The sequence below is a fragment of the Panthera pardus genome, unplaced genomic scaffold, assembly GCF_024362965.1.
Source record: "Panthera pardus isolate Hobbes unplaced genomic scaffold, ASM2436296v1 HiC_scaffold_22, whole genome shotgun sequence".
Classification (NCBI taxonomy): Eukaryota; Metazoa; Chordata; class Mammalia; order Carnivora; family Felidae; genus Panthera; species Panthera pardus.
Genome location: NW_026526788.1, coordinates 53,803,357 through 53,831,252, shown reverse-complemented (window position 1 = coordinate 53,831,252; position 27,896 = coordinate 53,803,357). Strand labels below are relative to the sequence as shown.

The 27,896-nt window shown below is 36.3% G+C and overlaps 1 protein-coding gene across 3 annotated transcripts in view; it reads right to left on the bottom strand.

Annotated features, from left to right (window-relative positions):
* The window catches only part of TBC1D12 (TBC1 domain family member 12), a 107,853-nt gene that overhangs the window by 53,565 nt on the left and 26,392 nt on the right, over window positions 1–27,896 (bottom strand). For all 3 annotated transcript variants that reach the window (XR_008424889.1, XM_053909747.1, XM_019445135.2), the window contains exon 2: window positions 19,120–19,243. Coding sequence is in view for 2 of the 3 variants with exons in the window: in XM_053909747.1 (XP_053765722.1) it covers window positions 19,120–19,243 (124 nt within the window). In the remaining variant the exon portion in view is untranslated. The remainder of the gene's footprint in view (window positions 1–19,119; window positions 19,244–27,896) is intronic.

Sequence of the window (27,896 nt, the reverse complement as noted above, 5' to 3'; positions counted from 1 at the left end):
ACAGCAGAAAAATCAGAAGGGAAAGAATGGCAATATACTGTTATTACATTGTATTCAAATTGAGGGTAGATTGTGATAAAGTATCACAAACCCAACTTCATCAGTTCTCAACAATGTCCCAGAGATGCTTCCACGGAGTCTGTAAAGTCAAATCTGTATTCTTAATAGTTTGTCAACGTACTAACATGAGCTCTAATGGTGCTAAAGCAATGTTAAATATAACTAGCACAAATCAAGGCAATGGCACAAAACTGTACTACTAATCACTGTATTCTCTGCGGCATGCACTCAAAGTTAAAAAACTAAAGGGGAATAGAGTAGGTCTGGCCAGTTTAAGAATGTCTATGATTAAACAGTAAATATCACTTATTATAGGTCAAGGTTTAATATAATTAACATCTCTTTAATATTCTATGTGATAAAAGGAGACATATACATAAGGAACTTCTGCTGCACACGAAGTACAATGGTTGTCTAGAGAAAAAGCATTTGTCCAGTTATTTGAGTGACAAACTGGACAAACCTCTTTTATTATGGGCACTATTTTTAATTAAAAGAAAAACTGATAGCAAGTATAATTATTCAGAATTGAGTATCTGGTAGACATTTCCTCAAATTTGTATAAAGTAGGCACTTCATCTCCATGGTATTCCTCCAAAACAAACAAACAAACAAACAAACAAACAAACAAACAAACAAAAAACATAACCCCAGTCAAGTCATGGGGAAATCATCAAACAAACCCAAACTGTAGACGTGACATAATAAACACATATATTTGGTCTGTTTCCTGGCACACAGCTCCTAAAGCCCTTGCAATCTCCTAAAAAAGTGGCTTTTAGTATGCTAATGAGGTGATAACTGAAGTCTCCTGGATATCCTCAGGATCAGAGCTGGTTGTCAGGGAGACCAAGTACTGACAGGGTTAGAACTTTCAGCCCCCTCCCCACCGCCCCCCCCCCACCCCCCATCTCTGGAGAGGGGAGAGGTGCTGGAGGTTGAGTCAATCACTAATGACCAATGATTCACTCCATTATGCCTACACAATGAAGACTCCCCCCAAAACTCTAACAAACGGCTCAGAGTGTTTCTGTGTTAGTGAACATACGGGCATGTAGGAAGTGATGCACCTGGAGAGGTCATGGATGCTCCATGCCCCTTCCATATACCTTGCTCTATGTATCTCTTTCATATGATTATTCATGAGTTGTATCCTTTTATAATAAACTGGCAATCTTAGTAAGTAATCTGTTTTCCTGAGTTCTGTGAGTCATTCTAGCAAATTATCAAACCCAAGGAAGGAATCCTGGGAGTCTGCAATTTATAGTTCTTTGGTCAGAAGTACTAGAAGCCTGAACTTGCAATTGGCTTCAGAACTGGGAGGCAGTTGGGGCGCCTGGGTGGCTCGGTCAATTAAGCATCTGACTTCGACTCAGGTCATGATCTCAAAGTTCGTGAGTTTCAGCCCCACACTGATAGAGAAAAATCTGTTATAAGATGGCTGACAAGACTGATAGGGGAATTCCAGTCCCTGCCTGAAGACTCCCCTTCCGGGTTTTTCTTACTACTGGGTTTTTCTTCCCACCCTGCTTGCCAGGCTAGAACAGACCGTATATTGTCCCCTCTGCTTATGCTCGAGGCTCAGACCTCTCGAGAGTAATCTCCTCTGAGCCCACCAGTATAAAATAAATCTCCTGCCTTCCAAGATCTCCTAGTGTCTCTTGCTTCTTCTGCTTGGTGATCCAGACCAGTTTCTGTAACATGTCAGGCTCTGTGCTGTCAGCTCAGCCTGCTTCGGATTCTGTATTTCCCTCTCTGTCCCGTTCCCCCTCCCCCCCCCTCCCCCAACTCCGGCTGTCTGTCTCTCTCTCAAAAATAAACATTAAAAAAAATTTTAAAAAGGGGCACCTGGGTGGCTCAGTCAGTTGAGCATCCAACTTCAGCTCAGGTTATGATCTCACCACTTGTGAGTTCAAGCCCTGCGTCGGGCTCTATGCTGACAGCTCAGAGCCTGGAGCCTGCTTCAGATTCTGTGTCTGTCTCTCTCTGCCCCTCTCCCACTCACACTCTGTCTCTCTCTCTCTCTAAAATAAATGAAAACATTAAAAAATTTTTAATAAAAAAAAAAGTGAGAGGCTGTCTTGTAGGGCTGAGCTCTTAACCTGTGGAATCTGACCCTCACTCCAGGTAAATAGTGTCAGAATTGAACTGAATTGTAAGACACCCAGCCGGCATCAAAAAATTGGTCAGAATAGGGGAAAAATTCTACACAGTTGGTGTCAGAAATATTGAGGGTAGAGAAAAAATAGTGGAGTTTTTCTTTTAGCAACATACATGAAAATATCTGACCTCTCAAAAGCGTCAAGGGCATAAAAACAAGGAAAGATTGAGAAACTGTCAAAGGACAAAAAGACATAGAAACGTTATAACAAAATACAATGTAGTATTCTGAATTGGATCCTGAAACAGTAAAAGGACATAAGTAGAAAAACTGGTGAAATCCAAATGAAGTCTGGAGTTCAGTTAACAGCAGTATACCAATGTTAGTTTCTTAGTTTTGACAAAAGTCCAGAATAATGCAAGTAATATTAGCATTAATGAAAAATTAATGACTATATAGGAATTCTCTGTACTCTCTTCTCAACCTTCTATAAATCTAAAGCAATTCCGACATAAAGTTTACTAAAACAAACAAAAAAGGATAAAGTGATCTAGTGATTTCAAGGAAAGCAACTGAAAGTAATTATTGCCAACAATATAAGTCAACCTTTCAAGTCAAACTAAAATTCTGCAAAACCTGTAAATGCCACCATCTGTTTGACAGTTTCCAATAAAATTTTCAGATGAAATCGGTGGTGATATTACTGTAATTGTTAAAAACTGTATAAGAAAATGTTACAACATTGAAATGATCTGCAATATAGTAAACCAGTATCTTCCAAATGATCAGTGTGTGATATTATGAAACCACATACAGAGAAAAACATCCAAAGTGCAAGAGAGACCAATGGATTTTAATGTAACAGAGTTATAAAGTTTCAGGTTCCACAATATAACTTACCTTTAAGAAACTACCACTTGATGAGTCTGAATGTACCAAAGAATATCCACAATTATCTGAAAAGGCTATTAAAATGCTCCTCCCTTTACAGTTGTTAAAAAGAAAACCACAGGCCCAAAATGGAGTCACTTAGGCCACTCAATGACTTGACCTAACCTGACTACCGTTTCCACCTGCCCCAGAAACTTAGTATAATTGGTCAGGAATTTTCTGCTCAGCACCAAAGAGGTAATCTGTCACATGGGCCCTCACCATTCCCCTAAAGGAAGATGAAGTAATCTGCATGATAAGACCCCTTAAGGGTCTTTCTTCCCTAAAGAAAGGCAACCAGGCCTAAAACAATCCTTTCTTTTCTTTTGCTAATAACATCTTGACCCACTACTCTCTTTCCTATAAAAACCCTCCATTTTTATACAACTCCTCAGAGTTCCCCTCTACTTGCTGAATGGGATGCTATTCAATTCATAAATCACTTAAATAAAGCCAATTAGATCGGCTGAATTTTGTTTTTTAACACTGTCTCATTATCTGTTTGAAGCCAGATTTCTTCACACATGTAATCTAAAATAACATATAGCAAGAAATTGAAAGCAGCCAGCCTTCTTTATTAAACCAGACTTCGAAGAGATATGAAAAAAATGTAAAATAATGTCACTCTTCCCACTAGTTTTAACATACTTGTAAAAGAGAGTTAACATGTTACTTACACTACCATGTAATGACTTTATTATCATTATTTTAAATGAATAAATACTTCATTTCAGTTTTAATTTTGGGTATAAGAACTGATAATCACCTGAAGCAAAAAGTCTTTGAGGTCTTACTAATAACTACAAATCCAAAGGAGTTGTGAAATTAAAACATTTGAGAACTGTCAAGTCAACCACTGAAAATCTAAAACAAAAGTATATGTAATAAACTAATGGAAAGAAAATGGAGTACTAAAAATACTCACTTAATCCAAAAGAAGGCAGGAAAAAAGAAACAAAGAAACAAAGACCAGATGGAACGATTTGAAAAGAAATAGCAAAATGGTAAATTCAAAAAAGAGTCACATCGATAACGACATTAAATGACATTCATTTATAAAAAGCAAAACTTACCAAACAGTATACAAAAGATTTAAATATATGTTATATAAGAAACCCACTTTAAATATAAAGATCAATAAAAAGAAAAAGGATAGAAAAACAAATATCATGCAAACACTAACTGAAAGCAAGCTGCAGTGGCCAAAGTCAGACAAAAATTTAATAGGTTGATTCAGCAAGAAGACAAAAACAAAGCTTCAAAACACATGGAGCAAAAGGAGAAACGGAGAAGTAGATTATGGTGGAGATTTTATTACTACTGTCTCAGTAATTCATAGAACAAACAAAATCAGCAAAATTATACAGGACTCAAACAACACTATCTTTTTTTTTTTTTTTAATGTTTATTTATTTTTGAGACAGAGAGCTACACAGCATGAACAGGGGAGGGTCAGAGAGAGAGGGAGACAGAATCTGAAGCAGGCTCCAGGCTCTGAGCTGTTGGGCACAGAACCCGACGCGGGGCTCACACTCACAGACCGCGAAATCATGACCTGAGCTGAAGTCGGGTGCTTAACCGACTGAGCCACCCAGGCGCCCCTCAAACAACACTATCTTCCAACATGACCTAACTGACATTTATAGAATGCTCCCGCAGCGTCTTCAGAATACACAATCTTCTCAAGTGCACAAGGAATATTCACTAAGACAAGCTATGTCCTGGGCATAAAACAAGTCTCAGTGTGCCTGGGTGGCTCAGTTGGGTTGAGCATCTGACTTCGGCTCAGGTCATGATCTCATGGTTTGCGGTTTCAAGCGCCACATCGGGCTCTGTGCTGACAGCTCAGAGCCTGGAGTCTGCTTCGGATTCTGTGTCTCCTTCTCTGCCCCTCCCCCACTCATACTCTGTCTCTCAAAAATAAACATTGGGGGAAAAAAGTAAAAAAAAAAAACAAAACAAGTCTCAAATTGAAAAGGACTGTAACTGCATAATGTATATTTTATGACCATAATGGAATTAAATTAAAAATCATTTATAGAAACTTTTCTGGCAAATTCTGAAAAACCTGAAAATTAAAAAAAACACTTCTAAATAATCATTAGTAAAATAAATAACAGAAAGAGAAAACATTTTAAATGGAATGAAAAATGAAAATAATGAAACCTGTGGAACACAGTTAAAGCAAGGTTAGAATAAAATTTATAGCTTCGGGGCGCCTGGGTGGCTCAGTCGGTTAAGCGTCCGACTTCGGCTCAGGTCGTGATCTCGCAGTCCGCGAGTTCGAGCCCCACGTCAGGCTCTGTCCTGACAGCTCAGAGCCTGGAGCCTGTTTCAGATTCTGTGTCTCCCTCTCTCTGACCCTCCCCCGTTCATGCTCTGTCTCTCTCTGTCTCAAAAATAAATAAAGGTTAAAAAAATTAAAAAAAAAAAATTTATAGCTTCATACACTTACATTAAAAGGATGAAAGCCCTAAAATCAATGATGCATCTTAAAAAACTAGAGAAAAAGAACTCTAAAGCAAGAGCAAAGAAGTAAACAATGAACAACAGAAATAAATGAAATAAAAAACAGAAAGAAGAGGTAAAAATCTATGAAACTAAAGGTATTTATTTTATTTTATTTTAGAGCATGTATGAGCGGGGAGCCGGGGAGGGGGCAGAGGGAGAGAGAGGGAATCTGAAGCAGATTCTAAGGCTCAGCGTGCAGCCCAATGTGCAGCCCAATGAGGGGCTGGACCCCACGACCCTGAGATCATGATATGAGCCAAAATCAAGAGTCAGACACTCAACCGAGCCACCCAGGTGCCTCATTGCTGATTTTTTAAAGTAAATAACTTTATTTTAAATATCTCTGTCCTCCCTCATTCATTCTCTCTCTCTTCCTCTCTCTCTCAAAATAAATAAATATACATTTTTTTAAAAAAATCAGTGCAATTGGAGAGCCTGGGTGGTGGCTCAGTCGGTTAAGCTCCCAACTCTTTGTTTCAGCTTAGGTCATGATCTCACAGTTTCATGAGTTTGAGCCCCACATTAAGCTCTGTGCTGGCAGTGCAAAGCCTGCTTGGGATTCTCTCTCTTCCTCTCTCTCTGCCTCTCCCCAGCTTGTGCTGTCTCTGTCTCAAAATAAATAAACTAAAAAGAAAAAAAAAAAAATCCATGCAATTGATAAACTTCTGGTAAAACCAGTCAAGAAAAAAGAGAAGACACAAACTACAAAAATCAGAAATGTAAGAGAGAGAATCTCTATTCATATTCATATCACATATCCAGTAAACATTAATAGGATAAGAGAATATGAACAATTTTATTCCAACAAATTCAACAACAGATGAAATGTAAAAATCTCTTGAAAGACATGCACCAAAACTGACTCAAAAAGAAAAACTTCATAGCCCTATATCAATTAAAATTTATATATACATATATATTTTTTAAGTTTATTTATTTAGAGAGAGTGCACATGCGTGCATGAGCAGCAGTGGGGCAGAGAGAGAGGGAGAGAGAATCCCAGTAGGCTCTGTCAGTGTGAAGCCTGCCCAAAATGCGGCTCATTCTCATGAACCATGAGATCATGACCTGAGCCGAAATCAAGAATGGGCCACTTAACTGACTGAGCCACCCAGGTGCCCCTATAAATTTGTATCTAAAAATGTATTCAACAACAACAAACCTTCATGTTTGGTTTATGTACGTGGTTCTCAACTAGAGTCGACTTTGGCCCCCAGCAAACACTGGCAACATTTAGACACTTCTGGTTGCCACGACTTGGGAGGGGGGGTGGAGTGTGGCTACTGGCATCTAGTGGGTAGAGACTGGAATGGTGGTAAATAGCCTACATTACAGAGGGAAGTCCCCACAACAATTACAAGGCCTAAAATGTCGATAGCACTGAGGTTGAGCAACTTTGCCTTTGATAATTTCACTGGCAAATTCTATCAAACATTTAAGGAAGAAATAACATCAGTTCTGCACAAATTCTTTCATAATAGGGGGGAAAATCATTCTCAACGCATTCAATGATGGCCAGCATTATCCCAAAACCAAATTCAAACAAAGGTGTTAAAAGAAAATTACAGGAGCACCTGGGGGGCTCAGTTGGTTAAGCATCTGACTTCAGCTCAGGTCATGATCTTGCAGCTCGTGGGTTGGAGCCCCACATCAGCTCTGTACTGACAGCTCAGAGCCTGGAGCCCGCTTCGAATTCTAGGTCTCTCTCTCTCTGCCCCTTCCCCACTTCAGCTCTGTCTCTCTCTCTCAAAAATAAACATAAAAAAAAAAAAATTATAAACCAGTATCTCAAATGAAAATCCATAACAAAATATTAGCAAATTGACTTGTGGTTTCTGGTCCAGCATGTAAGAGGCTTAGAAGCTGCCACTCCATTCTAAAAATAAAAAAGTCAAGCAAACTAAAAAAATTATTGATTTTTCTTAGAGCCATCAGAGAAGTCAGGTCACAGGGCAAAGTGTGACCAAAATATGGAGACAGATAGGTGGATATACAGAAACGTGACAGAAAACCATGAGCAAAAACCTCTGTGGGAACAAATGCCAGGGTTGGAAAACATGAACTATAATTCTATCATTGAAAAATTCCTGGAAGCTCAATGTGGACAGGGCAAGAACTAAAACTCCAAGAGGACCCAATCTCACATACTTTTGTGAGTTTTACCTCTAAAGGAACTCTACCAAGTCCTCACTGTCAATAGCAGAGAAAAATGCCCTCAGGCTTCTAGCAGTAGCAGGGGAAAGGAACTATTCTGAAATACTCTAGAGCATCTGTTTTCCTTAACAAGGTCTGTTTTCAGGAGAAACTATCTTACCACAGCCTAACTTACCTAAGGGAAAGGAAACACCCAACTCCAGCCCACTCTGGCCATCCTCTCTCTCCTAAGCAGGGACAGATACTAAGACGTACTGGTCAAGTTCACAACCCAAAAACACCAGATCACCAAAAGACTACTAATTAATCTTAAGAGTATAGAACTTTCCCTCCCCAAACCATATTACTATTACATTACTAAAGGTCTATTTACTACAGTTCCTCTTACTCAGAACATTGTGTCCACTGTGCAACAAAAAATTATGAGGCAAAATAAAAGGCAAAAAAACAATTTAAAGAAGCTGAGGCAGCATCAGAACCAGAGTCAGATATAGCAGGAATGTTGGAGGCAGTAGGCAAAGACTTTTTAAATACTATGATTAATATGGTAAAGATATTAATGAAAAAAAGTAGACAACATGCAAGTACAGATGGGCAATGTAAGAGAAGTGGAAACTCTAAGAAAGAATGAAAAAGAAATGCTAGAGATAAAAAAATTTTTTAAAGCCCTACAACAGAAATGAAGAATGCTTTAAATAGGCTGATAAGTAGATGGGACTCAGCTGAGGAAAGAATCTCTGGGCTTGAGGATTTTGCTTTTTATGTTTATTTATTTTTGAGAGAGAGAGAGACAGAGCACGAGCAGGGGAGGGACAGAGAGAGAGGGAGACACATTATCTGAAGCAGCAAGCTCCAGGCTCTGAGTTGTCAGCACAGAGCCCGATACAGGGCTTGAACTCACAAACTATGAAATCATGACCTGAGCCAAAGTCGGATGCTCAACCGACTGAGCCACCCAAATGCCCCGGGGCCTGAGGATATCTTAATAGAAACCTCCAAAACTGACAAAAAACCAAAAACAAAAACAAAAAAACAAAGACTGGAAAAAACAAACTCAACAGAATATCCAAGGACTACAGAACAACTACAAAAAGTATATAATATATGTATAATGGGAATATCAAAAGAAGAGAGAAGAGAAAAAAGGAGAAGCAATATTTGAAACAATGATAACTAGGAATTTCCCCAAATTAATGTCAACACCAAACTACAGATCACCAAGCAGAATAAATGCCTAAGAAACTATACATAGGCAGATCATATTTAAACAACAGAAAACCAAACATAAAGAAAAAATCTTTAAAGAATCACTGGGGGGGTGGGGGGAGGAGCCTCTTTCCCTATAAAGAAGGAAAGAATTACATTCGACTTCTTAGAAATCATGCAAGAAGAAAGAAATATTTAAAGTGTTGGAACAAAAAATGCAACGACCTAAATTTTGTATTCTGCTAAATGATCTTTCAAAAGGAAATTAAAGAAATAGAGACATAAAGACTTTTTCAAACAAAAATTAAAGGAATTTGTTATCAATAAGCTCTGTCTTGCAAGAAATGTTAAAAGATGCTCTTTAGAGAGGAGGAAAATGATATAGATCAGAAACTTGTTTGTATACAAAGAAAGGAAGAGCATCAGGAAGGAATATATAATGGTAAAATAAAAATTATTATTTTTAGGGGTGTCTGGATGGCTCAGTTGCGGTTAAGCGTTTGACTTTGGCTCAGGTTGTAATCTCATGGTTGACGGGTTCGAGCCCCACGTTGGGCTCTGTGCTGACAGCTCAGAGCCTGGAGCCTGCTTCGGATTCTGTGTCTCCCTCTCTCACTGCCACTCCCCCGATTGTGCTCTGTGTGTCTCTCTCTCTTAAAAATAAACATTAAAAAATACTATAAAAATTTATTATTTTTATTATTCTTAACTGATCTAACAGATAACAGCTTGTTCAAAATAATGACATATCCAATTACATCTGTATTTATAAATATGTATATTTGTGTGTGTATATACACATACATCTTTAAGTATATATGCTCATATATAAATGAAATGAATTACAGCAAGGATACAAAGGATAGAAGGAGAAGGATTTGATTATATGATAAAGTACTTGGCACTATTTGTGAAATAGTATGTGTTCCTTGAAAATGAACTTGGACTAGCAGGAAATAAAATCATATTGCAAACTCTAGGGAAACCACTAATGAAATTTTTAAAAGATCATCATTGTAGAAAATCTGAAAGAATAGACAATGCCTAGAACTAACAAGAGATTATAGCAAGGTTGTAGGATACAATGAAAGTCAATTGCTTCCCTATGTTCTAGCAATAAAAAAATGGAATTTAAAAATTAAAACACATAAACACATTAGTATCCAAGGAAATGAAATACTTAGGTATAAATCTAATAAAATATGTACAAGATGTACATGGGGAAAATTACAAAACTCTGATGAAAGATATCAAAGAAGAACTAAGTAAATGGGGAGATATGCCATGTTTATAGTTAGGAAGAGTCAGTATTGCCAAGATGTCAATTCTTCCCAAATTTACAGATTGAACACGATCTCACTGAAAATCCTGGCAAGTTATTTTGTGGATATTAACAAAGTGACTCTGAAGTTTATATGTAGAGGCAAAAGACCCAGAATCGCAAACTCAGTAATGAAGAAGAATACAGTTGGAAGACTCATACTACCTGCCTTCAAGACTTACAAGAAAGCGACAATAATCAAGATAGTGTGGTATTGACAAGAGAGACAGATCAATGAGACAGAAGAAACAGTCTAGAAATTGTCCCACAAAAATAGTCGACTAATCTTTGATAAAGGAGCAAAGGCAACACAATCAAAGTCTTCTTAACAAACAGTGAATAACTGGATATCCACATGCAAAAAAATGAAATGAATCTCGACATAGACCTTACACTATTCACAAAAAGTAACTTGACATAAATGTAAAACAAAAAGTTATAAAACTCCCTAGAAGGCAGAAGAAAATGTAAATGACTTTAGTCATGGTAATGATTTTTTTTTGCTATAACACCAAAAGCACAATCCATGAAAGAAATCATTGAGAAGCAAGCTTTATTAAAATGAAAAACTTTTGCTCTGTAAAAGATGATGTAAGAGAATGAGAAGACAAGCCACAAACTGGCAGGAAATACTTGCAAAAGATACCTCTGATAAAGAACAGCATATTTAGCCAAAATAAACAAAAAACTCTTAAAATTTGTCTATTGAGTTGTTCTTATTGTTATAAAATGAACAACCAAATTAAAAAATGGCAAAAGATCTCAAGAGATACCTCACTAAAGAAGATATACAGATAACAAGTAAACATAAGAAAAGATGTTCCATCTCACATGCTAATAGAGAACTGCAAGTTAAAATAACAGTAAGATACCACCGCACACCTACTAGAATGGTCAAAATCCAAAACACCGACAACACCAAATGCTGGTAAGGATGTGGAGCAACAGGAACTCTTACTCACTGCTGATGGGAATGCAAAATGGTATAACCACTTTGGAAGACAGTTTGGCTGTTTATTACAAAACTAAACATAACTCTTACCATATTGATCCAGCAATCGGAAGGAATCCTTGGCATTTACCCAAATGAAATGAAAACTTATACCCATTAAAAAAAAAAAAAGAAAAAGAAAAAACCTGCTCATGGATGTTTTACAGCAGCTTTATTCATTACTGCCAAAATTTGGGAGCAACCCAAATGTCCTTCAGTAAGTAAACAAACTATGGTACATCCAGACAATAGATAAATGAACTATGGCACATGCACACAACTGAGTATTATTCAGCACTAAAAAGAAATGAGCTACTGAGCAATGAAAAGACATGAAGGAAACTAAAATGCATATTGCTAAGTGACAGAAGCCAAACTGAAAAGGCTGCATACTGAATGATGCCAATCATACGACATTCTGGAAAAGGAAAACTATGGAGACAATAAAAAGATAATTGGTTGCCAAGGGGTTGGGGTGCTGGTTAGGATGAACAGGCAGAGCAGAGAGGATTTAGGGCAGTGAAAATATTCCATATGCTACTATAATGTCATTATACATCTGTCAAAACCCATAGAACATACAACACCAAGAGTACACCCTAATGTAAACTATAACTTTGGGTGATTATGATGGGTCAGTGTAGAGTCACTGAATGTAACAAATGTACCACACTGTGGTACAGGATGTCAACAGAGGGAGAGGTTGTGCACGTGTCTGGACCGGACATATATAGGAACTCTCTGTACTTTCTGCTCAATTTTGCTATGAATCCAAAACTATTCAAAAAGTAGTTTATCAATTTAAGAAATACATATGTAAACCAAACCCAGCAATACACCAAATGGGTAACAACTGTGGCTAATTGGGAGTTTATCCCAGGAATAAGTTGGTTTAACAATCAAAAAACTTTTTCAACTCAGTAAGAAAAATGTCCAAAACAGACTGCATCAGAACTCTGCCTCGTCTTGATGAATGAAAAAACTAAATAGCTAGTGCCATCAGGTACTTGAGAGACATAAATTCAAATCTCTCAAGGATGATACCACCTTAGCCTTCAAATTGTTTTTTACATACAGTGTTTCAAATATTATATCCAGGACCCAAGCAAAGGTAACTAGGCACACACAGAGATAAAACAGCATCTGACAAAAACTAGCAGAAATGATTTTCAATACAAACAGACCTATAGAATTTCCAGACACTGGAGTTATCAGACACAGGCTATGAAACAACTATACTTACTATGTTTAAGGAGATAAAGGCCAAGCTTGAAATTTCAGCAGGGAACTGTAAACTGTAAAAAGTGATATAGCAGATTTGAAAAGGAACCAACCAGAAACACAAGAAATGAAAAACACAAATCTGACATTAGGAACTCAATGTATGGGGCTATATTCTTGGTACATTCTCTAGGTAATCCACTGTATTTAGGAACCAGAATCATAGACTATTAAAATAAATCTTAAAGCCCTTGTTTGCCAACTCACTCTTTTCTAATTTAGCTTCTATAATGCCTCCAGAATTACTTTCCTAATATATGAGTTTGATGTCTCAGTACCTTATTTAAAATTATTTTGGATAAAACCCAACTCTCTAATCTTGTGGCTAATCACCTTTCACAATCTACCCTATATCCTGGATATACTAGCCTATTAACAAGTCTTGTGCATTCCTGCTTGCTCATTCAATTTCCTCTTTCTAGAATGGCTTTCCCCATCTTGTCTACCTACTACACTTCAGAACACAATTCCTAGGTCATCCCTGAGCAAAATTAATTACTCTTTCATATATACTCTTCATACTTTGTTCACAACTCTACTACAGCACTCAACATCATTAAAATTACAGAGGAAGCTTTGCCTCCTCCCACCCCCACAGTTATACTGGAATAATTTAAAGGCTAGGACTCATATTTACTTCTATCCCAAGAGCCTAAACCATACCTATTGTATTATACACAGTCAATGTAAGTCAAATAAATTATATATGTATTGAAATAAAAGCCAATTTCAGAGAAGAATCTAGAACCAGTTCAAGAATTTTGTTCTTCAATTTCTGCTAGAGAAAATGCTTAGAGTTTGCTAACATGAGGTCACATGGTGAGAGCTGGCAGCAGAATAGTATTCTGCTACACTCTAATGACTTGGGCTCTGTAGCTAAAGTGTTCTACCAGAAGGAAGGTGTACTAGGATGGAAATGTGAGAAAAGATCAGACTATGGGTTCAAAGGGAGGGTGGCAGGAGTCTCTGAATAGCTTCTTAAAGAAGAAAAATACTGGAACTGGGGAGAAGAAAGAATAAAATAGGAGCTTCTCTTCCAAAGACAACATGAAAACCAAAACAGCCTGACACATAAACTGATTTGACTTTGAGTTTCAGTAGACAGTGAGAACACCTCTCCTAAAGGAGTTAATGTTAAAACTGCATCGCCAAATAAGCCCTCATGTTTCAGTATGCTGTGAACAGTTTATAGACAGCCAAAATAATGCTTTAGAAATGGAAGTAACTCCCCATGTGGACATCTCTACATGTGCACCCAAGATAAAGAGGCTCTCTCACACAACAACTTGATCCAAGAGCTAGGGAAACCATCATGCATGCAGTAAAGAGGATAAAGCCAATTATTATGCCTTTGCTGATTCTAAATTTTATTCCAGAAGCTGTGAATTAGCAGAAATAAAATCTGCCCCATAATTCAAGCTTAAATGAAACCTTGGGGTAATACATTTCATTGCCCTTTTGCATACAGGAATGCCTCAGTAAACTTTATTTTGGTAGTTATTAGCACAATTTTGTTTAGTCTAATTTGATGCCTAACATAATATACAATTCTGACATAAAGACAGAATGAGTATAACTTTTAATATAACTTTGATGTTCAAACTGTACTTCTGGAATCAAATAACAGGTAGTCAGTATTTACAGACTGTAACCTCTTCCCAAGTCTATTTCTCTGATAATAGAAAAAAAATTTTCCCCAAATCCTACCCTATTCAATTTGTGAGAACTTACTGCTTTTATTCTTTTAATTTTCTTTAACTAACATAAGCTTCTCTCTTAGGGCTTATGCTTTTCTCCTCTCCAAGAAGCAGAGGCTGAGCTATTATGAATTCCTCTCTCAATTTTCAGACCATACAAATTAGCTTTTATAAAATCAATTTATTCACACATAAAAAAGACCTAATAATTTATCATTAACTATAAAATAAAGAATATATGCAGCTGGAAAGGTAGTTATTCACTACCTTCTCAAGGTGACATTACATTAGGTAAATAAAGGTGAAAATAAAACACAAGGGTGTAACAATTTTAAGGATTTTTCAAAAATAAATTCTGCATATAGTCCAGTTCCTCTACAATTTAACCACAAAGGAGATAGGTACTTTATGAACTACTCAAATTATACACCAAAGGTATCTATGTTTAAGCATAATTAAACCCAACAAATTGTTTTCAAATATTCTAATGCTATACACACCAATAAAATTATTAACCAGAATATTAAGCTCTAACACTTTCACAATGTTATATATTTAAGTACTGCTCACAAAGCTCACATATTCTAGTCCTTTCCATAATGTTATTGTTCCTGCAGTAAAACGTTTCAAAGGCAAAGGTTGAACTGAGTAACCTATTCTTTTAGACTTTCAGATGCTCAGATTAAGAAATCCGTTAGTGTCTTAAAACCTTTTTCCCTGACCTGTCAAAAGTTATATAAAAGTGATTCAACCATCCAACTAAAACTTCACTCAGAAAAAGACATAAGTGATGAAAAACTAGAATCATCATCTAAATACTACAATCTTATTTTCTCCTTAAAGATGCCAATATAAAAGTGTCTAGCAACAAAAGGTCACTTTCTACTAAAATAGTGTCAGTTTGACATAAATGGGGTATATTCAATCTACTATGCAATCATGTTACAATTATACATAACATGGCTCATTTGTAATCATTCTTACTTGCAGTTTGGAGGTCATAAGACAAGCTATGTAGCTATATTCCAACTTTGGCCTATTAATTTAGGAAAACCAAAAACAGGTCAATTGAATCACAATATAACTGAAATACTATTTATAATTAATAGATGCAATTTTTAACATGGCTCACCAACAGGTTCAAAAGGCCACAAGCAGGAATTTCACACCTACAAGAGAACACATGTGATAATCCTCATAAAATAATATTATGAATATTCATGTGATTTGGGAATTGATTCAAGTTAAATGCCAAACTTGGGTCAGTTTGACTTTGCTAGTATCCTAAAATGATTTTTATGTTGCTTTATGTTAACAGGAAAAGCACTAAAATTGATCAGACCTTTAATAAATTTACTAGAAGAATAAAATTTAAAAAAAATACTTAATCTACAAATATCTTTCACTTATGAAGTTCATGTATCTCTGAAAAGCTGTAGGTGCAAAACATATGAAGTTAAATAAGGCAAAAAAATTATATATATAGTGACATTCTATTCTTGAAATGAGTTATAAAAATATATATAACACCATATATATATATAAAAATATATACACACAAAAATAATTATATGTGCTTCCATACAAAAAAAGAATTTTAAAAGGCCTAAAAATGTGAAGGGAAAGTGAAATGAAACATATCTTCCTATAATGATTTATGTTTTATAAAGAATGTAATCATGTGTAATTATTAAGGAAGAAAAAAGTTTGTAAATCAAACCTTTACTTTTTCTATATAGTTTCTTTATAATCTTATAGATGTCTTTCTACCAGAAAGAAAATTCTGGCCCAATAACATTCATACTCAAGAATACAGCAACTCCCTTCTGAATATCTGCTTTAAAAATATATATATACTATGAAATACTACTATTTTAATCTCCCAATAAATCTTACTATTTTGCCACATTCAAAAAGCAAGTAAGGAATGCTTAAAAAGCCCAAAGGAATGTATTTTTCCTTTGAATTTTTAGCATTGACTCACTTTTGCAGGCACTTTTACACTGCAATTACTAGCTACCTTCATTTTCTACAGCCTGAATAGCATAAGGCCCTACCTTAAAACATGAAAGATGTGTCCTAACATTCTTCATGGCTTTACTGATATCTTCATTTTTGATTTCTGGCTCCAAACATATAATATCCATTCAAAAGGAGTACATGGTAAAGGGTCTCAAATATATTTTTATATTCATGTTTTACAGAGTTTAAAAGTCACGGCTGAGAAAACACGTTTTCAAGCAGGAACAGAGACACAAAGTTATAAATGTGCTGTTACCAATAAAGAAAATCATGCCCACCTTGAAAACGACAACTGCAGGGAAGAGGATAGCAAACTCAGACAAATGGGGAGTAAAGGACATACAGAGAAAGAGAGAAAGAGAAAGCAAAAAGGGAGAGGCAGAAACAGGTTCAATCACATGGGAGACACATATTTTGAGGGTGGACACATATTTTTCTTATTATGAAGAACAAAGACTTCATGACCCACCATACCTCCCAGAAAACAACCAACCATGAAAAAAGTACCAAAATACACAATAGTACCTACTCATCGCTGGAAAGGTCAAAAATTAAAAGGAGCAGCTAGCATCTGTAAAAAGCCAGACAAAGGACTAGAGAGGAAAGCAACTGCATTTCAACCCCACTCCCTCTTCCCATATGAAAAGTTGTTCTTTTCCTAACCACTCATCAAATTTTCACAGAATATATATGAAAAAGACAGAATATGACACCTTAGCTTTCCAAAATGAAAATAGCTGACTAAAAGTATACAACATATAAGTAAACAGATAATTATTCAACCAGTAATTTATTTAGAGACCTATCGCAGAATGTTTGCGTACATGAAGATAAAAGTATGCACATGCATATTTAAGGTAAACTACCATAAAGTCAAAAATACAAACCTTCGGGGCGCCTGGGTGGCGCAGTCGGTTAAGCGTCCGACTTCAGCCAGGTCACGATCTCACGGTCCGTGAGTTCGAGCCCCGCGTCAGGCTCTGGGCTGATGGCTCAGAGCCTGGAGCCTGTTTCCGATTCTGTGTCTCCCTCTCTCTCTGTCCCTCCCCCGTTCATGCTCTGTCTCTCTCTGTCCCAAAAAATAAAATAAACGTTGAAAAAAAAAAAATTAAAAAAAAAAAAAAATACAAACCTTCAATAGCAAGACCACTGTTTTGCCTCTAGAGGGCGAACTTGGTCTTCTGGAAAACTCTAGACAAGAGAAGTTACTTTCAGACCTAACAAAAAGTTAAAATTTAAGATGTCGAGATAGCAAAGATTCCCAAACTTTCTTGGTTAACAGTGCTCTTAGTGTACCATTAATTTTTTCATGGCTCCCCCTAAACCAACAGAAATACTTAAATCATTCTAGGTATGTCTAACAATTTAATAAGGATTTATGTCTTAACACTTTGTAGCCATTTGAAAACACAATACACATAAATTAAAGGAAAAAAGGTTTTCATTCTTAAATAACCACAATTAATTACTAATTGGAAATGTATGCTTGTTGTGCACCGTATCATTTCACAAACTTTGAAATCAGATTGGACATGATCACGCTCATTTCCTGTTAAACACTGATTTTTGCCCAGTATCTGATTTTCATTACAGCAGTCTTAGAAAAACCAGATTCACAAAGATATGATGCCATTTAATGTTGAAATTGTGTACAATCTCAAGCTAACAGTCTGCACTGTATCCAACAGATGTAGAGTAATCACGGAGTCCTAAGCTGCAGCACATGGGGTGCTTGGGCTCACAGCTTGGAAAACACAAACTACAGTTTCAAGTCCCAGCAGCTATATAAACTAGTCAGTATTTTAACTGTAAATAAAATTAACTATAACAAATGTTTGTAAAGATCTAAAAATTATTTTCTTATATTACTTGGGAAACCAGTTTTTCTTTGAGCAATAAAAGGAATACTATTAAATCCTTAATGGAAGATATTTTTTCCAATTTGAATGATGATTATTGTCTTAATGTAATAATTTTTATACACACTGGTCGTGTTGAATCTGAAAGAGGAAACAGGAAATGTATTACGTACATATCGTCTTCTGAGCAACAACTTCTAGGAACTTAAAAATGTCTGCAACTGATCCAGTCTCACTGCTTTCCAGCCTCACTGATCTCCTAATACTAATGAAACACTAGTTCAGGAGACAAATTAGATCTGAAATTCTTTTTTTTTTTTTTTTTTTTAAGTAGGCTTCATGGCCAGCGTGAAGCCCAACACCAGGTTTGAACTTACCACCCTGAGGTCAAGACCTGAGCTGAGACCAAGAGTTGGATGCTTAAGTGACTGAGCCACCCAGAAGCCTGAGATCTGAAATTCTTAAGAACTTCAGAATACGGATATTAGTACAGCTATTAGAAGAACTGGCTACTAAATTACTAGAAATAGATTACACACCCACTTATTTCACAAAGTCCTTGGTTTAGGTAGAACACCAGAAAAGTGACCAAAGACAAAGTTCAACCTCAAAATCTACTCAGTTTTTGCTTTCTATGGTTTTATCAATTGACATCTCCCTATATCCATAAAATCTGTGCCACTGGCAAACACCACAATGTTCAATTAGAAGTCAGAATATGTGGTAAGAGTGCTTAGCTAAGAAGAAAAACAAAACAAAAAACCAAAAAGCTATCCAAGGAATAAGTAGGAAAAAAAAAAATCACTGTACCATAAAACATAACTGAAAATATGTGCATGTTTTGTAAAAAGATTTAAGGTTACTACAAATAGCCAAAAATCCTCAAATTTTATATGTAGGAAAATATGAATGAAAGTGTAATATGATTATCAAGAAAAAAATACTTGAAAAGCTAAGACAAACCGCATGGCAATATTAGTACTTACCTGTTGAATGATTTTGGAAGTTTTCTGAAGATTCTCTCTGGGAGGGACTTTACCAAATAATTTCCAACCAGGAGCACTATGGACAACTGATTTGAGTTCCTTTGTCCTTTTTGGAAAAAGATTTCTGAAACAGAAAAAGTTACATGAATTGTGTTTTTTGTAACCAGGGTACTACTTAATGTTTTTTTTTTTTATTTTTTTTAATGTTTATTTTTGAGGGGGTGGGGGGAAAGGGCAGAGAGAGAGGGAGACACAGAATCTAAAGCAGGCTCCAGGCTCTGAGCTGTCAGCACACAGCCAAATGCAGGGCTCAAACTCCCTAACTGCAAGATCATGACCTGAGCTGATGTCACGCTTAACCAACTGAGTCACCCAGGCACCCTTTAATAATTTTTTTGAAGTATATTTATTCCCAAGACAAATACAAAATACTTTTAAATGAAAAAAAATTTTTTTTAAGATTTTCTATTTTTAAGTAATCTCTACATCCAATGCAGGGCTCAAACTCACAATCCTGAGATCTCTTGATTGCATGCTCGGTTGACTGAGCCAGCCAGGCACCCCAAATGAAATTACCATAAAACCTTGGATTGCAAGTAACTTGTTCTACAAGTGTTCCACAAGACAAGCAAACATTTCTAATAAATTTTAACTTGATAAATGAGCGATGGCTTGCAACAGGAGTGGTATGTGACGTCGAATGTCACATGATCACCACTGAGCCAATGGTTCTTGCAATTCACATCGATATACAAGTGCTTTAGATTACAAGCATGTTTCCAGAATGAATTATGCTTGTAAACAAAGGTTTTACTGTATCTCTACTACTTACACTACTATTAGACTAATAAGCTGAATTAAGAATACCTGACTTATAAAGAAATATTAGAAAAATCATCAACAAAAATACTAGATAAACAAATTGGGAACTGTAGAAAATGACAACTTTAAATAAAATGGAAACATCTGCTTTGAGTCAACTACAAAGAATACTAGAATTGACTGTATGTGTACTTGACAATAAAAGTCAAGAATTTGAGAAAAAAAAAAAGTTAAAGAGAAACTGTAAACAGATTGTTGGGAAAATACTAATTATTTTCAGTAACAATTTGTTATTGTTGCAATAAAAGGTCATCTAATGATCCTCCACTGCTATAATACAGGTTTATATAAATTGTTTTCTTATGGCAGGTACGTATTAGAAAGCTTATTGCCAAAGAGTCAATATACAGCCAAGGAAGAAAGTGTATCTCTCACTTAAGTCTAAAGAAAACCTGCTCAAGGATCAAATTTTTATCTATCTCCAGGTACTTACCAACCAAATTAAGTATATTTTGTACATGTAAGCAGGACTGATATTTAATATATGTATCCATCAATAAAGCATGACCAGGGCACCCTCAGAAAGGTACTGATGAATCCAACTGAATAGGAACCCTTTTTATAAGCTGTGATATAAATAGTCATTAAGAAAAATTTTAATTTACATACAGTAATAGTTAGATTATCTGAAGTCCTAAATAACTTGGTTTATGTACAAACCATCATATATGTTATTTAAAAAACAATCTTGTAATAAGAAGAAGTTTAGATTTTAAAGCATAATGTTAAAGCTATTCTTCAAGTTTAGAAAGGTAAAAATGAGCTCCTACAAAAGAATGTAGGGTAATTAATCCATAATAAGTTAAAGAGACACTCTCATTTTCTTGGGTGTGCCATGGAGGTGAACTGACAAAAATGTAGAGTAATTTCTACTTAGGGTACTCTGGAAGTTTCATCTCAGGGACAATATTGAGTGATTCAATTTTCCACTTAAGATCTAGGTTGGAGGGGTGTCTGGGTGGCTCAGACAGTTAAACATTTGACTTTGGCTCAAGTCATGATCTCATGGTTTGTGGGTTCGAGCCCAGCATTAGGCTCCACATTGACAGTGTGCAGCCTGCTTGGGATTCTCTCTGCCTCTCCTTCTGCTCCTCCCCCACTCATGCTTTTTTCTCTCAAAAATAAACGTAAAAAAAAATAAGATCTAGGTTGGAGGAGTGGTATATTTATAACATACAATTTCAAGCCTCAAAGGATGGCCTATTAATTTAAATATTTGATATCTTGGGGCACCTGGCTGGCTCAGTCGGTTAAGTGTCTGACTTCAACTCAGGTCATGATCTCACGGTCCATGAGTTCGAGCCCCGCATCGGGCTCTGTGCTGTCAGTTCAGAGTCTGGAGCCTGCTTCGGATTCTGTATCTCCCTCTCTCTCCAACCCTCCCCCACTCACACTCTGTCTCTATCAAAAAACGAATAAATGTTAAAAAAAATTTTAAATATTTGACATCTCATGTGTAGTAACAGACTGAATTTGAATGAGCATTTCTCCTTCAAAATAAATGTGAAACTGTTAAGTGTTCTTGATAGAGGGCACTGAAGAGATGCTGCATGAGAAAGAGGCTCTCTTATGGTTTCCAGCTGCTGCAGAGTAGGTCAGTGCTATGGGTGTGAGGACATCCAGGAGAACTCTGCTCAGTCATGTGCCCAGAACATGTAGTCCCTCAGCAAACCTACGGCATCGACAAACTCAGCCTGAAAATGGCTTTCCCGCAGCTTTCTTAATGTGTAAACTAGCACCCCAAAGACTTCCTGGGGGCAGTGATATACCAATTCCCTTGGTAAGCCCCACACAACTCACCTGTACTCCCTGGCCGGTTCTCACCAAGCCATGCTATGCTCCCCCTACCAGCCCTTATGTGGCCTGCCTACACTCCAAAAGTTTGTCATACAGCCATGCTAAAGAACAGGAGAAAATCTTTGTCACCATGGTTTATGCAAAAAATTACTGAATATGACAAAGTCATTATACATAAAATAAAAACAGGGGAACCTGGGTGGCTTAGTTGTCTGTTGATTTCTGATTCAGGTCATGATTTCAAGGTTCATGAGATCAAGTCCCACGTCTGTACTGTCAGCGCAGAGCCTGCTTGGGATTCTGTCTTCCTCTCTCTGTCTCCACTGCTCATGCTCTCCCCCTCTCTCAAAATAAATAAACATTTAAAAAAATAAATTGGCCTTAATCAAATTTAAAACAAATTTAAATTAGATTTGCACTTCAAAAGCATCACTGTTGCAAAATGGAGGAAGGGGAAGACCCAGAGGTCAGTACCTCCCCAAAGTAAAAACTGAGCTAGAAAGAGCAATTGTAATCAACTACTTTAGAACCTTATCAAACACTTGTAACAAACAGGGAAGTACATGAAGGAAGAGGGTGCTGATCTTTCCTAAGTGAACAGCATGGGTAAACCAACCACCTTCCTCAATTTCTCAGCCCCTCCCTCCCACAGTAATGAGGATTAGGAGCCCATCATTCTGAAGTGATTGACTGGTGTCAGGAGGAATAGCTGGAATCATGGCCTTCTAAAATATGGGGTCATGAATTTTGGTTGGACTGACAGAACCCTGAGGAACCAGCACAGACAGCTGTATCAGTTTCAATCATCTTGCAGTACCTTTTACTGGTGGTGTCCACTGGAACATTAAAACAGATTAAACTCTCTTTGTCCCTGTTTTTGAGCCAGATATTTAAGGAATACATCTTTGTCAGGCTACCAACTGACTGCAGACATAATAAGAACAGAAATTTGTGACCACACACAAAAAGGATTATACACTTAGCAAAATAGTTTAGAAATATCATAACTGGATGACTCTACCACTTAACAAGCAAAATCAGCAATCATTGAAGAGTAACAGATTTATAAATTACATTACAATAATCAAAATGTCCAGCTCTCAACAAAAAATTACAATACACACAAAGAGAGAGCCATTTACAGAAAAGAGAGGATCTGGTAACAAACATACCAGAGAAAGTCCAGAAAGTGGACTTACTACTCAAAGATGTTAAATTAACTGTCTTAAATATACCCAAGAAGCTAAAGGAAACCACAAAGAAATGGGGGTGGGGTGGGGAATGTATGAACAAATTAAGAATATTAATAAGGAAAAAGTATTATAAAAAAGAACCAAACAAATTCTGGAGCTGAAAATTTGTATAACTAAAATGAAAAGTTTCACAGTGGAGTTCAACATCAGATTATGGCAAGCAGAAGAAAGAATGAACAAATGGGAAGGAAAGATAAGACAATTGAAATTATCCGGTGTTGGGGTGCTTGGGTGGCTTAGTCAGTTAAGCATTCAACTCTTGGTTTTGGTTCAGGTTGTGATCTCATGGTTCATGGGATTGAGCCCCGCATCCGGCTCCACACTGACAGCATGGAGCCTGCTTAGGATTCTCTCTCTCCCTTTCTCTCTGCTCCTCCTCTGCCCATGTGTGCTCACTCATGCTCTCTCTCTTTCAAAAATAAAAGAACTTAAAAAAGAAAAGAAGACAAGTCCCTGGGTGGCTCAGTCCATGATCTCATAGTTCTTGAGTTCGAGCCCTGCCTTGGGTGAGCTCAAGCCCCACTTCAGAGGAGCTTGAGCTCTGCTTCAGGTTCCATGGGATTCTCTCCCTTTCTCTCACTCTCCCTCTCTGTCCCTTGCTCACTTGTGCCCTCAAAAAAAAAAAAAAGAGAGAGAGAGAGAGAAAGAATAACAAAGAGCAGTCCCTGAGTAACCTATGGGACATTATCAAATGTAAACACATACACACATACCATAAGAGTCCCAGAAGGAGAAGAGAAAAACAGAGGGGCAGAAAAAACTGTTTAAGAAATAAAGGCTAAAAATGTCTCAAATATGATGAAAGACATGAATGTACACAACCAAGCTCAACAAACTTCAAGCAGAAAAAACTCAAGGAGATACACATTGAGACAAATTATAGTCGTACTGCTAAAACCCAAAGGCAAAGAGAAAATTTTAAAAGCACCAAGAGAGAAGCAGATAACACAAAGAAGGGATCTTCAATAAGATTAACAACTGATTTCTCATCAGAAACCCTGGGGGCCAAAAAGTAATGGGATAACATTTAAAATTCTAAAAGAAAAAAAAAAAACAAAAAACTAGCAACCAAAAATTCTATGTGGCAAATCCATCATTCAAGAATGAAAGAGAAATGAAGACATTTCTAGATGAACAAAAGTTGAAGGAGCTCATTACCAACAGATTATATGCAAAAGGAAACTCTTCAGGCTGAAATGAAAAATAGCTAGAGAACAACCTGAAGCCATGAGAAGAAATACAAAGTATTTGTAAAATTAGCTACGTAGGTAAACGTCAAAGCCAGTATTATTGTATTTTTGGTTTATAACACTACTTTTTTTCCTATGTAATTCAAAAGGCAAATATATAAAACAGTATTTATAAATTTATGTTAACGGACACACAATGTAAATGTACTTTCTGACAATAGCAATATAAAGAAGGAAGGACACAGATGTAGTAGCAGTGTGTATGTATATTAATGAGACTAACTTGATATTATTGAAAATAAGTTGTTTTAAGTTTAAGATGTTATGTGTAATCCCTAAAGTTACCACTAAACTTAAAAATATACAGAAAAGGAAAAAAGGGAATCAAAATAGTCCACTACAAAAATTCAACTAAATGCCAAAAAGGGGTAACGGAGGAATTGATGAACAAAAACCATAAAAGACATACTGAAAACAAATAGCTAAATGGCAGATGTAAATCCTTCCTCACCAACAATTATTTTAAATCTAAGTCGATTAAACCCTCCAAAGGAGAGATATTGGCAGACTGAGTTAAAAACTATCCATATGTGTCTTAGAGACTACTTTTTATTTTTATTTTTTATTTATTTTTAAAAGACTATTTTTAAAACTGAAGTCCAGTTGACAGCAAGAGACTCACTTTACATTTAAAAAAAACACAAAGAAGTTGAAAATAAAAGAATTGAAAATTATATTGAAAGCACATAATAACCAAGAAAGGGCTGGACTGGCTACATTACTGTCAGGCAAAATGGTCATTAAGTCACAAAAGGTTACTAGAGACAAAGGAGAATGTTATATGTTGAAAAAATACTTAATCCAGTAAGAAGATATAACCATTATTTTACTATTATTATTTTTAATGTTTATTAATTTTTGAGAGAGAGACACAGAGTATGAGCAGGGGAGGAGCAGAGAGAGGGAGACACAGAATCAGAAGTAAGCTTCAGGCTTCAGCCATCAGCACAAGAGCCCAATGCGGGGCTCGAACTCATAAACCTCGAGATCATGCCTGAGCTAAAGTCAGACGCTTAACTGACTGAGCCACCCAGGTGCCCCTATATTATTATTTTCTTATGTTTATTTTTCAGAGAAAGAGAGACAGCCAGACAGAGCATGAGTGGGGGAGGGGCAGAGAGAGAGGGAGACACAGAATCTGAAGCAGGCTCCAGGCTCTGAGCTGTCAGCACAGCGCCTAGGCAGAGCTTGAACTCATGAACCGCGAGATCATGACCTGAGCCAAAGTTGGACGCTTAACCAACTGAGCCATCCAGACACCCCAAGATATAACTATAACTATATATAACTATATATTCACCTAACAAGAGCCCTAAAATATGTGAAGCAAAAATTGACAACATTGAACAGAGAAATAGACAGTTCTAGAGTAATAACTGGATATATCAATAGCCTACTTTCAATAATACATAAAACAAACCAGACAGATCAAAAAGGAAAAGACTAAAACATTATAAATCAATTAACCTAAAAGGCATACACAGCACACTCCACCCAAACAGTCAAATACACATTCTTCAAGGGCACATAGGACATCTTCTAGAATGAAATGTATGTTAACCCACAAGTCTTAATAAGCTTAAAAAGATTGAAATCGTGCAAAGTATCTTTTCCAACCACAATGAGACCAGAAATCAATAACAGAAAACAAACTGGAAAATTCCCAAATATGTGGGAATTAAACAAAACAGTCTTAAATGACTAGTAGGTCAAAGAAAATAAAATCACAAGGTTAATTAGAAAACACCTTGAGATGAACTGAAACAAACAACATACCCAAGCTTATGTGATACGGCTAAGGGAGAAATTTACAGTAAACACATACATTAAAAAAGAACCGGGGGCGCCTGGGTGGCTCAGTTCGTTGAGCATCCATCTTCAGCTAAGGTCATGGTCTCACAGTTCGTGAGTTCAGGCTCAGTGTTGGGACTCTGTTCTGACAGCTCAGAGCCTGGAGCCTGCTTCAGATTCGGTGTCTCCCTCTCTCTCGGCCCCTAACCCACTCTCATTCTGTCTCTCTCAAAAATAAACATTTTTTTAAAAATTAACAAAACAAAAACAAAAACAACACACAGGGTTCCTGAGTGGCTCAGTCAGTTGAGTGTCCAACTTTTGATTTCGGCTCAGGTCATGATCCCAGGGTCATGAGATAGAGCCCCAAGTCCAGCTCCATGCTGAGCATGCAGCCTACTTAAGATTCTCCTTCTCTTGCCCTCCTAATCCTCCCCACCCAAAAATAAAAAAATAAAAAATAAAAAAAATTTAAAAAGAACCATCTCTTATCAATTACTTAACTACACTCATGAAGAAACCACAAAAAGAAGAGCAAATTAAACCCAAAGCTGGCATAAGGAAATAAATAATAAAGATTAAAGTGGGTATAAATGAAATAGAGAATAGAAAAGAGAAAAATTTTAAAAGCTCTTGTTGAAAAGACCAACAAATTGACAAACCTTTAGCTAGATGACTAAGGGGAAAAAAAGGCAAGATTCAAATCACTAAAAGCAGAAATAAAAGTGGGACATTACTACCAATAAAAAGGAGTATATGTGAATACCACAAACAATGGTCCATAGTCTAGTATGAGGAAGGAGCAAATCATAAACCACAATTAGCTACCAATCACACCCACTAAGAATGGCTATTATTTAAAAACAACAACAAAAAAGAAATAATAACAAGTTTAAAAGGATGTGAAAAAACTGGAACGGATGGACATGTAAAATGGTGCAACAGCTTGGAAAACACTGCTGGTAGGAATGTTTAGCAGTGCAGCCATTTTGGAAACCAATTTGGCAGTTTCTTTTATAAGTAAAACATAAAGTTACCATACAACCCAACAATTCTACTTCTAGATGTATACCCAAGATAAATGAAACACAGGTCCAAACAAAGGCTTGCCCAGATATGTTAATAGCAGTATTATTCCTAATAGCCAAAATGTGAAGACAAGCTAAATATCCAGCAACTACTAAATGTATAAAACAAAATGTGTACATTCATGCAATGAAATACTATTCAGCAATAAAAAGGAATGAGACAATTGATACACGCTACAACATGGATGAACTAAAAAACATGCTCAATGAAAGAAGTCAGATGTATCAGACCACATGTATAGTTCTATTTATATGAACTTTGCAAAAAAGGCTACTCTATAGGGACAAAGTAGATTAGTGGTTGCCTGGGGGTGGGAATAGGAATTGACTGTAAATGGATACAAAGGATCTCTGGTGTGATAGAAATGCTCTGCAACTAGATTTTGCTGATGGCTGTACAACTATATAAATTTAATAACACTGAATTGTACTCTTATGAGTGAATTTTATGGTATGTAAACTATACCTCAACAAAGCTGTTAATTAAAAGACTATTTAACTAACAATCAAATATAGAGGACTAATACTGCCAAAAGTTGGTCTTGTGTCAGGTTTAGTAAAACAGACAAATTTATGCAAAAAACAGATTTATGCGAAAAAGAATAGAAATAAATAAATTAGGAGTAATGAGAAGATGCAGCAAAATTTTTAAAGGGAAGGAAATTTGTAAACAACTCCTTGCCAATAATTGAGAACATTTCTCAAAATGGACAGAA